At 43.9% G+C, this 12,258-nt stretch overlaps 1 protein-coding gene across 9 annotated transcripts in view; it reads left to right on the forward strand.

Moving 5' to 3' along the window:
• The first annotated feature begins 4,155 nt into the window (after positions 1-4,155).
• The window catches only part of Mycbp2 (MYC binding protein 2), a 225,101-nt gene continuing 216,998 nt past the window's right edge, over positions 4,156-12,258 (forward strand). For all 9 annotated transcript variants that reach the window (XM_048341209.1, XM_048341210.1, XM_048341212.1 and 6 more), the window contains exon 1: positions 4,156-4,768. In XM_048341209.1, coding sequence (XP_048197166.1) covers positions 4,464-4,768 — 305 coding nt within the window. In that variant the 5' untranslated portion in view covers positions 4,156-4,463. The remainder of the gene's footprint in view (positions 4,769-12,258) is intronic.

Consider the following 12,258-nt stretch of genomic DNA (forward strand, 5'->3'; position numbering starts at 1 on the left):
TACATCAGAGCTGGTGTTTGTTTTTTGTTTTTATTTTTAAGGGGAAAAATCTCTCTCTCTCTCTCTCTCTCTCTCTCTCTCTCTCTCTCTCCATATATATGTGTATATATATATATGTATACACATATATATATCTGAAGATAGAAAAAAATGTAAACCCCTGGTTTTGCAGTTTTCAGTGGAAAGAACAACAAAAACCCGCGATCCTAAGAGTGCAAGATGAGGCTAGGGTGCGGGTAATAAAATGGGCACAGGCAGGCCAGCTCCGCCTGGGTTGCAAGCTCCTCTGGGGCGTCACGCGCTGGGTCTAGCCCACCCTGACGCCCAGCCCGCCCAGCGCGGTGCCCCCGGCCGCGCCCTCCAGCCTCACTCTTGACACGGGAGCACACGCGCGCCGGGTCCCCAGAAAGCTAAGATGGCAGCGTGAAAGGCGACCCACGCTCCGTGGGTCTGCAATAAAATATAAAAAATAAAATCAAAGCCCTCTGGAGCCTTTTATTTTGCCGTGCGTTAAGTAACAAGCGCCTCTTTCCCATCCCCCTCCCCCCCTGCGGGCCCCCCCCCCCCCCCCCGCCTCCCGGGTGGCGGTAGCGCTTGCAGGAGGGGCCGGAAGGGGACAGTGGCTTTGCAAATTGCACGAACCCCCACAGTTACGGATCGGCCGAGGGTGGCGCAGGTGATCCTCGCGATCTGCCTTGGGGACCACCGTCTCCTTCATGTCCTTGACAGTAGGAATAAGGGGTGTGGGGGGGGGGGCTCCACACACCCTTTCTTGCTGGAGGGTGGGGGGAACTTCCATGGTACTCGGCTTGTCAAGGCGATGGCTGGTGACATTGGCAGGGAGCGAGAAGCACGCAGCGCCCTGGCAGGAAGAGGAGGGGAGGAGAGCGAGCCGGCCGCACAGGCTATCAATTGAGAGTAGAGAGACGGCTGCCGCCGCCGTGGAAGGAAACGCTGCCAACCGCAACGGACACGCCACTCTCAGATGCCTCAGTGAGCATGTGTGGGCTCCGCGCACGCCCAGTGGAGCGGCTCAATGACAACGGGCTTCCTAGCGAGTCGTCCAGTGACCAGGTTTTGCGTGCACCCAGGGAGCTCAGGCAGGGGCTCGGGGTACTGGGAAATACGGTAAGGTCCGAGGGGAATGGAGGAAGAGGCACGAGGTCGGTGCCCGCTAGCAAAAGCACCATCTGAGCCTGGAAATGCTTTCTGTGCAGGCGACAATGCATTCCCTCAACTGAAAAAAACATATCTATTTCCCTCCTGCTTAAGGTTAGACCTATGCGGAGTTGCTGGCAATGAAATCAATCAGTGAAGACACAAGAAAGACACCATCCCTACTTTTACAGAAAAATCTAGTTGCTTTTGTTGAATGGGTATTGCCATGTATAAAAAGCCACGCAGCCAAGGTGGACGTTCTTGTTGCTTTACCTCCTCTACCAATCTCATGTCGTTGGTATTACTTCCATCGTTACTCAAAGAAGGAAACTTGCCCCCAGGATACAGGTATTAAGTAGCAGAGTCAGGATCCAAATGGAAGGATGTTTAATTTCAGAGCCTTTTGGGTTGGTTCTTGCAAAAGTAACTCTTTGCAAGGCATACCTAACTGTCAGGCCTTTGACTCTCCTCTTCCCCCACTCCTTTTTTTTTTTTTTTTCTTGTTTTATCCTTCATGGAGCTTGAACTCAGGGCCTGGGTGCTGTCCTTGAGCACTTGGTTGCTCAAGGCTTCTGCTTTATCACTTTGAGCCACAGCTCCATTTCCTGTTTTTGAGTAGTTAATTGGATATACCAGTTTCCCAGGGACTTTTCTGCCTAGGCTGGCTTTGAACCACAATCCACAGATCTCAGCATGCTGAGTAGCTAGGATTACAGGTGTGAGCCACCTGCTGCCTAGCTTGAGTTCCCTCTTATGGGCATCTATAATAATGTTTTGTTCTTCTCATACTTCAGGACACTGGTGGGGTCCTGAGCTTCTTGTTCAACACTGAAGTTTTAACTGTTTTTATCCTGAAAAGTTTAATCTATCAAGTACTTATTGCATTCTATGTGTACAATTCCAGACAGGAGGCAAAGATCGACACAAAGGGAAAACAGTAATAAACCCAGGAGCCAGTGGCTCTGACCTGGAATTCTAGCTACTCGGGAGGCTGAGCTCTGAGGACAGAGGTTCCAATCAAGCCAAGGTAGTAAAGTCTGTGAGACTTATCTCCCTCAAACCAGAAACTGGAGCTGTGGCTCAAGTGGAGGAGTACCAGCCTTTAAAAAAGCTAAGTGATAGTGCCCAGACCTTGAGTTCAAGCCCCAATATACACCGTCACACACTTGAGCACACATACACTAAACAAGATAAGCCTTGTCTAATAATTAGTAATGTCTTTGTTCTTCTATTTTCATTTCTATGTTTTTATATCAAGGGGATACATGTTATTTAAAACGCCAAATAAAATTTATTCTTTTCAGCACCTTTCTTTCCCACTAATTTCAACCACTAAGCAGAGCTTTTCCTCTCTCTCTCTCACTTTTAATATAAAGCTACTCAAGAGGCACAGACATAAGAACTATTAAATAGATAAATGATATACTTTGGGGAAGGTAGAACTTAGAAATGATTTTGTTAGGGCTGTAAATTGAGCAGATTATTTTCTTGTTGGTCCAGGGGCTTGAACTCTGGGCCTGGGCACTGTCTTTGAGCTCTTCAGCTCAAGGCTATTGCCCTACTACTTGAGCCACAGTGCCACTTCCAGTTTTCTGGTGGTTAACTGGAGATAAGAGTCTCTTGGCCTTTCCTGCCCAGGCTGGCTTTGAACTGTGACCTTCAGATCTCATCCTCCTGAGTAGCTAAGATTACAGGTATGAGCCATGGGTGCCAGGCTAAATTCGGCAAATCCTTAAAATTGAAGTTCCAAAAAGAAAACAACTATGAATTAAGGCATTGGCACATGTTTGTACAAAAGTCATTTATTAACTAAGTAAACTACCTTGAGGATTCAGCAAATGTTACATTTTTATAGATAACAATCACTGCTAGATCTGACATTTGCAGATGTTCCATGGTCTTTATTACACTTGTACTTTCCAGTCATATCCAAGTATCATCTCTAATGATGTCAGTCTAGGCAGAAAATGATTAGCCATTATGTGACTATTGTGAAGATAAAAGTGCACACTTATAGTGATTGAGAAGTCAGTAAAGGAATAGAAAAAAAAACATTATTCCACTAAGACTTAGCTGTGGTCAAAATGTTGAGAACAAGAATTAGGAGCCAGTGGCTCATGCTTGTCATCCTAGCTACTCAGGAGGTGGAGATCTGAGTATTGTGGTTTGAAGCTAGCTCAGGTGGGAAAGTCTGTGAGACATATCTCCAATGGACTCCCCCAAATCGTAAAGTGGAGCTGTGGTTCAAGTGGTAGAGCACTGCTCTGGAGCAAAAAAAAAAAAAAAAGCTCAAGGAGAGAGTGCCTAGATTCTGAGTTTAAGCCAATGACCAGCACAAATTAAAAAAAAAAAAAAGGAATGACACTGGCTTGTGAATACCAGTCTGTAATTATACTTTCCCCCAGAAAAAATAACGTACTAATCACTACTTATGAGTCAAAGCCATTTTAAGGGAACTTAAATCCTCATGATGGGAAAAAAAAGGCTGGACTGGAGGTTTGGCTCAAGTGGAAGATGCAGGGCCATGAGTTCAAGCCCTGGTACACACATTCACACCTTCAAACACATACATATATACACACACACACACTTTCAAGCAAAATCTCTGATTTGGACTGGAGTTCTGTCCAACTCGTGCTGCTCTACGTTGGAAGCCACAGATTTGGAGTGAAGGTAGAGCTGAAGCGCACAGTCCTCTGGAGGGCACCCGGTTACCTGAAGACCACCGCCAGTAGCAGACAGCCATCCACCCCCCTTTCCCCACCCCACCCCTAGTAACACGCCTTACTCTTCCTAAGCTGCTAGTAAAACCAGGAGACTGGATTTAAGGGAAATTCCGCACCACTCAGCCAGCACACACCCAGGCCCCTAGGCGGAGGGAGCGGTGGCGAAGGGGCGGGGTTGGGAGGGAATGAGTCCCAGCTTCTGAGCATGCGCGAAGCGCGGCGCAAGCGCCGTACGGCCGGCCGCTTCCCATTGCGGGTGGCTCTGGCGGTGGCAGCGGTGGTGGCGGCGGCAGCGGCCGGCACCGCCTCCTCCTCACACTCCCCGGGTGGCGGGGTTAGATGAGCGGCCCCAGTAGCGGTGAGGGCGGCGCAGGGGGGAGGAGAAGAAGAAGGAGGAGGAGAAGGAGGTCGCTGTCTTTGTAGTCTCTTTGCTGAGGGAGCCCGAGGCCGCCTGCGGAGCCGTCGTCGTTGGAAAAGGGCTCCGAGCGAGCGCGCGCGCGCGTGTCTGCCCGCCCGGCCCGCGGGGACCCGGCGGCGGCGGCGGCGGCCGAGGCGGCGGCGGCGGCGGCGGCGGCGAGGATGATGATGTGCGCGGCGACTGCCTCCTCCGCCGCCGCCTCCTCGGGGCCCGGCGGGGACGGATTCTTTCCAGTCGCCGCCACCTTCTCTTCCTCCCCGGCGCCGGGGGCGCTGTTCATGCCGGTGCCCGAGGGCTCCGTGGCCGCCGCGGGGCTGGGGCTAGGGTTGCCCGCCACGGACTCCCGGGGTCACTACCAGCTGCTGCTGTCAGGCCGAGCCCTGGCCGACCGCTACCGGAGGATTTACACCGCCGCGCTCAGTGACAGGGACCAGGGGGGCAGCGGCGCTGGACACCCGGCCTCCAGGTGAGTCTCCGGGAGGGGTGTGTGTGTGTGTGTGTGTGTGGTGCTCTGTCCCTGCGCCCCAAACCGCGTGTGCCACCGCGTGTGCGCGCCCCAGTGTGCGTGCATCTGCGCGAGCGTGCCCGGTGTACGGAGCTGTCTTGATGCTGGAGGGAGAAGCAATTGCGGGGATGGGCGGGTGCGGTGGCTGCAGTGTGCGTGTGTGTGTGTGTGCGCGCGTGAGCGTGTGCGCACGCATGTGTGTGGGAGAGAAGAGAGGTTGGGGGGCGTAGCGTGTGATGCTAGAAAAGCTGATGGTGGTGCTGGTCGGTCACGACACGTGTGTGTATTGTTGAGGAGGGAGGAGGCACGGGTCTAGGGTAAAACAAGGGAATTTGCCAGACAGGGGAGGGAAGTGGCTTTTTAAGTGTTTGCGGCAGTGTTATTTACACTGTCCCTCCCCCCCCCCCCCCCAACTCACAACGACATTCCTCACTGCTAACCCTCCTTAAAAGACACATCTGCCTTTCACTAAGGGGAGCAATGATGTAGAGTAAGGACAATGACATATTTGTAGGATGAATTTTAGAGGATCCTAGGTATTGATGAATAAAAGCTGTAGATGTGAAGTGTCTGATAGAGAATTTTTGGAGCTGTACTCCGATAATCTGGCCTTTGGGATTTCGCAAATAATGCTTGCAGCTGCTCTTGTGTTCTGATGTCCCATTCGGCCATTTCCCTTCATCTTCTGTTTGTATTCTCTGTTACTCGTAGGTGCAAGAGTAGACAGGGGATGTATAGGGAAAAAGGAAAAACTTCTATGACTGCTAGTGTTCAGTTGCCACCAGTTCAGAAAAATCTGACTGGCTCTGGGACTTTGTATCAATGAAATTGGCTGCAGCCTTAGCTTCCTTGATGTAGATGCTAAGTCACTTTCATTTTCTTTTTCTTAAAATGTGGGTGCCTTTTTTTTTGGCTAAGGGATCTCCCATTGTTTTCTTTTCCATGCCCTTACATGCCATCTACCATAAAGGATGGTGACTGACTTGTTTCACCGGCTTTGACAGTGGTAATTGGGACTTGATGTCATTCCTTCCCACAGTATATTGCAATTTACCAGGAAAGCATAGTAGAATTTTGTCAAATGAGAGTTTACTGTATCTTCCCAGTGTGCAGTTTATTAGGCAACAAAATCTTTTTCTTCTAGTAGGAGAGGGACTAGACTGTGTAAGGAATTTGTAGTTTATTAGTGTGTATTGTGGCTTAGCCATTGAAGAGATTTGAAAGATAGAGCTTTGATTGCACTTTTCCTGGGTAAACTGATCTTCTCATGTCTATGACTGTTTACAGGTTTGGGAACAGGAGTACTTTTGTGAAATAGATATAAATGTGCATATATAAATGTATGTGATATGGACATAAGTGTATCTTTCCCTTCCTACCCCAAATGTCACAAGTATGTTTCTTCCTAATTTTTTTGGCCAGTCCTGGGGCTTGGACTCAGGGCCTGAGCACTGTCCCTGGCTTCTTTTTTGCTCAAGGCTAGCACTCTGCCACTTGAGCCACAGAGCCACTTCTGGCTGTTTTCTGTATATGTGGTGCTGGGGAATTGAACCCAGGGCCTCATGTATACAAGGCAAGCACTCTTGCCACTAGGCCATATCCCCAGCCCTCTTCCTAATATTTTTGAAAATAACACAAAACCATACTAGAGAGTAGGTTCTAATAAGTAGGTGTATTTTGAACTATACCTGTAATGGCTGCAGTATAGTTGCATCTACGCCAACACCTTCCAGAAATAACTTTGTATGTTTTTTTTTTCCAGGCTTCACAATATTTCATCTTTAACTTTCTACTACTTGTATAATAATTTCTTGACAGTTTTAGACAAAATTAATAGAGGTTAATCACATGTATAAAATTGGTGAATATTTTGTAGTTTTTGGTCCACTTTTTTTATACACGTTCAATGAAAAATAACAAATAATTGGTTCAAGTATTTTAAGAAATAGTCATGGAATTCAGTCTCACCTTGTAAGATAGTGCCTGCTAATGCTTCTTCACAGCAATATTGATTACAGAGTATGAAATAATTTTTCCTAAATGTTAGCTTGTAAATGCCCTTTATATGAGAATTTGATTTGAATTTAGTCACTTCTTTAAAACAACTCAAGACGATGGGAAAGAAAAGCTGGCATCTAGGCTCTGAGTGAATATATATATATGTATATATATATATATATACATATATATATATGTACAGAGTACCAGTTGAGTTAGAGAGCATATAAACACAGAAATCAGTAACAGTAGAGGATTCAGCTATAGGGAACATCCAGTTTCATGGTATAAGGAAAGGGAACAATGAAGGAGACTGCGAAAAAGAGGTTAGAAGACTAAGAAGAGAACCATGAAACAGTAACACTTCCGGTACTAGCAGAGTGGATTTCAGAATAATAGATAAGTGCTAAAGAAAGAGAAGTTTCCAGGTTGCAAATAACTTTTGAGGAAGTGGTCACAGTTGAGGGATTTTTGAAGAGTGAATAAAAGGTGTTGAGCTAACATGACCAGGTGTGTGTGGGGGGTATATAGTTGCAAAAAGGTAGATGGAAATATTCAAATATAGGAGAGGAAGAAAAAGCATTTAGAAAGCTCAACGAGGTATCATGGACATTTAAGATGAAAGATGCAGAGGCTAGTTATAAAAAATGTCAGGAGTTGGTCTTCCTTTAATAGGCAAAGAGATTAATATTTGCAAAGATGTGACTTGAGAGATTTTTGAGGATTGGAGCTAGAGCTCTTCATATTTACATAATCTATATGTCTAGCATATTTTTAGTATTCATTCTGTAAATACCAAGTGTTTGGGACTGTTGTAGGTTTTGAAGATGTAACAGTGGTCCCAACAGATAAGGTTTCTACTGTCTTGGAACTTCTGTAGTGGGAGAAATAGACAACCAGTAATTTCAGTTACTGATAAGTAATTGTAAAGAACACACAACTAGTTTCATGTCATTAAGCATTTGTAGTTGGAATGTTTTAAGTGACAGAGTCAGGAAAAGTCTCTTTGGGAGTTGGCATTTATAAAATGAAGAAGAGACAAATCTAGAAAGAAAAGTGTTAGAAATCTAGAAAGAAAACTATTGAGGTGAGTGCTTGTTGTATTCCGAGAATAAGAATGACAAATGAATTATCAGCCAATGTTGAATTAAGTACTGTAGACTATGCTGTAGGTATAGAGTTGAGAAACGGAAGGATTCAAGCATGGAGTATGTAACAAAGTGGTTAAGAGCTGGATTTTGACTCGCGACTCCATCATTTGTTAGTTGTGTAACCCCGAATACATTACATAACTTCTGTTTTTTAACTTTTTTGTTTTTAATATGTAGAATGAGGTTAATAAGGATTGCTTTGTTATGAGAAGTTCTTGGCATTTTATATTAGTGAATAGTAGCCCCCCCTCCTTTTTCTCTGTAGAGAAGGGAAGGTCTTGTTATTTACTCTTTTTTATCCCTATGCTAGAGTTGAATGTAGAAACAACTTCCATTTATTCAGTAACTGAATAGATATGAGTGAGATTGATCAGAATTGCACCATTTTCCTGGGGAAAGTAGTTGAATAAGAAAGGAATGTTTGGTCATTTCTTCCTGTGAGTAGTGGTATGGCCTTATATTTGGGAAGTACCACAGATTAGTGGCTAAAATCTTATGTGAGAAAAACTGTCTTTTCTATCAGAGTATTGCTTAAAAGTTCCTGCTTTGGCCTGGTGGTGTGGCTCTTCCTAAGGAAAAGAAGAACTGCCTTGGGATAAGAGAGGATTTGTAAAATGTAAGGTTTTGTCTTAAACTGGTTTCTTTTCAAGATGGAATTAAGACATTCACTGGGACTGTTCAAGAAATAGTAGAGGGTATGGGTATAATCTTATTTTAAGATGACCTTATGTAAACACATTTTACCCTATTAAAACTTGCCAATCGATAGCAGATTTTAAACCTGAGCTCAACCAATCTGAGCAGAGGGGCAAGGCTTGCTGTGTTAGGAATAAATACCTGAGCAGACTGCCTGCTCTTTGTGCTTGCTTGCCAGATTTTTGGCTGATGGCGCACCCTTCTACAGAAATAAATTTTGCCTGCTGAGACAATTCCTTATTTTTGTATCTATCACTGTTACTCCAGTGGTTCCTGGAGAGTGTATTTATAACAATTTTTCATCTTAAAAAACAACAACCATAGTGTAAGGTCCACTCCGGGGAGGGCTCCATGCAGATGCCCCCTACCTGTTTAAGTCTGTGTGCAGTACCTGAGTTACCTAGGTAACTGGCACACCTGGAGGCAGTTACCTCCCCCTTCTCTGAGGTCACATCCAATCCATCTGGCCACATCTCCCACCTTTTCCTATATAATCTGGCTCAACACGATCCCTGCACCCTTTCCTTTTCTCTCTTGTTCTCTTTCTGTCTTTTTCTCTTCCTTCCCTTCTGCCTCCCCACACCTCCATGTTGTGTGTGCAGGCCAGCACTTTGCTCTCCCCCCAATAAACTCCTTTCTGCCTGAACCATGTGACAGGTTTCCTTCCTGGCTAACCTTACACATAGTAAGTTGGTTAAGTTAATTTTCTTTGTCTATTTCTTTTTCTTTATTTTCTGTTTATGTTGTGGCTTGAACTCAGGATCTTATATTCCTACTTGTTTATTTTGTTTTGTTTTTCCTTTGTCTTAAGGCTGTTGTTCTACCATTGAGCCATACCTCCAGTCCAACATTTAATTAAATTTAATTTTTCTGTTATTGGAGAATTGGAATTAGAATCTTGAAGACTTTTCTTTTTGGGCTGGCTTTGAATCATGATCCTTAGACCTCAACCTCCTGAGTAGCTAGAATACAGGCATGAGACACCAGAGCCTGGTGTTTCTTTTTCTTTCTTTTTTAACTATATATATATACATTTTTTTTTGTATGGGGATGAAGCTCAGGGTTTTGCACTTGCTAGACAGATGCATTGCCACTGAACTACATCCCATTCCATATCTGTTTCTTTACTTGTAACTTTTTACAAAGGACATATTACCACACATATTCTTTAAATGCTAAAATGTTAGTTGTTATTATCAAATCACTATTGATATTCCAGTCAGCTTGATTTTTTTTTCCTCAGTCCTGGGACTTGAACTCAGGGCCTGGGCACTGTCCTTGAGCTGCTTTTGCTCAACACTAGAACTCTTATCACTTGAGCCACAGCACCACTTCCAGCTTTTTTTGTGTGTATGTGGAACTAAGGAATCGAACCCAGGGCTTCATGCATGCTGCTAGGCAAGCACTCTACCACTGAGTCACATTCCTAGCCCCAGTCAGCTTGATATTAAAAAACCTTTCAATTCAAAAAAGAAAGGAGGAAAACTTCTAAGTGATTTAGGGTTAAAGTGTGACTAAAGGTGAAAGAAAAATAGAAATTAAAAGTTTCTGCTGACAGTGTTTGACTATATGGTAAAAAAGGAAATGCTGCCAGTAGGGAACTGATAGACTGATAGATAAAGAGGATCAGGCTTTTTGGGTCTTACAGTGAGTGGTACATGAGCAATGTTAGTGGAAACAATAATGAAATTGTGACAGAAGTGGGGACTACATTTCTTCTCAAAGCTAATAAATCTACTTAGTTCCTTTAGCTGCTGCCTGCCAGCCTTCCTCCCTCCCTTCCTCCTTCCCTCTCCTCTCCTCTCCTTCCTTCCTTCCTTCCTTCCTTCCTTCCTTCCTTCCTTCCTTCCTTCCTTCCTTCCTTCCTTCCTTCCTTTCTTTCTTTTTCTGTCTGTCTCTCTCTCTGTCTCTCTGCCTCTCTCTCTCTCTCTCTCTCTCTCTCTCTCTCTCTCTCTCTCTCTCTCTCTCTCTCTCTCTCTCTCCTCCATTCTTGTCAGGAAATAGTATTTGAGCCCATCTTATAGGTGCATAGAATTTGTTTTGTAAGAAGTTAGTCAACTATTCTTGCAAATGTTCAGGAGCTATTAATCAGGACTAACTTTGATCCTGTAAAGATTTGTAAGTTGCAATACTTAAACTTGGCTGTATTGTCTGTCTGGGGTTGGTGATATAAAGGTAGGTATTTCTGAAAGTGTTGAGTGACTAAGAAAGCATAACCTAGTATGACAGAGTTGGCACTCATCCTACCCAAGTGTATGAGCAGAAGTGAAAAAACACAATTTGCTTGTAGTTAATGGTGAGATTTCTCTTAGTACTAGAATGCAAGTGTCATGAAGGAAAGGAGTAGGAATTTATTGTAGACACAGAGTCTTAGACCAAAGGGAGGGCATCCTGAAGAACAAGTAAGAGTCAGATTTTAATCAGAAGATATTGATCAACTCAAAATGGTTTTGAGCCAGAAAAAAACACTTATATTGGAATGAATTATAAAATGATGTGGGATTGAATCAGTGGATGCAGGTTGTGGATAGTAATTTTGTTAATACAGCTGTTATATCTGTAGAATCTTATGTAATGAGTGATTGTATGTGAAGGAAAAATCTGCTATGTTGGAATTCTGGCAGTTAGAAATATGAAATAAAATTGTCTCTCATCCCAAGAGAAGTAAAAAATCTTGTTTTGGGCCTTAAAATAAAAAAGTTAATTTAACAATACTTTAACATGGCCTAGGAATGTGGCTTAGCGGTAGAGTGATTGCCTCGCATGCATGAAGCCCTAGGTTCAGTTCCTCAGAACCACATGTACAGAAAAAGCTGGAAGTGGTGCTGCAGCTCAAGTGTTAGAGTGCTAGCTAACCTTGAGCAAAAGGAAGCCAGGGACAGTGATCAGGCCGTGAGTTCAAGCCCCAGGACTGGCAAAAAACCAAACCAAACCAAAACACTTCAACATTTCAAAATCTTTGTCTTAAAACTCAACAGCATAATCTCACTTTTTTCAAAAACTGATTAAGCATGCAGGTGTGGGGGAAGAGGTTAGGTTGAGATTCAATTTGCATACAATATAATTTGCTCTGTACTCGTATTTCAAGAAGAATCTTGGAACTATCACCACAGGGAAGTATAGAGCAATGTTTTCATCACTATTGTGTTTCTTTAGTTTTATTTTAGGCCGCCCTTCTCCTAATGCCTATCTACCACTGGTTTGTCACACATATTTTACCTTTTCATATGACTCTAGCTCCATTTAGAGCTAGGCTGCAGATATTGTTTATCTCTCATATTTTATCCTGTATTTCCAGTAAGTGGAAGTGAAGACTTAATACTTATTAGATTTTTTGAGGGTTTTTTTAGGGCATGCACACACACACACACACACACACACTCCTATGTATATATACACATACACATATGTATATATACACTTATGTAGCATACATGTGCTTATTATGTAGCTTATATAGCATTTTTTTAATGTAGTACTGAAGAGTTCATGTTGCCTCCCATTGGGGGGCAGTTTATATCACTAAGTCAGATTACTTGGGTAGTATGGTAAATGTATTATGCTTTTTATATTAGTAACAAGCAGCTAATCAAGGAGTAGGACTTT

This window comes from Perognathus longimembris, chromosome 3 (assembly GCF_023159225.1).
Source record: "Perognathus longimembris pacificus isolate PPM17 chromosome 3, ASM2315922v1, whole genome shotgun sequence".
Lineage (NCBI taxonomy): Eukaryota > Metazoa > Chordata > Mammalia > Rodentia > Heteromyidae > Perognathus > Perognathus longimembris.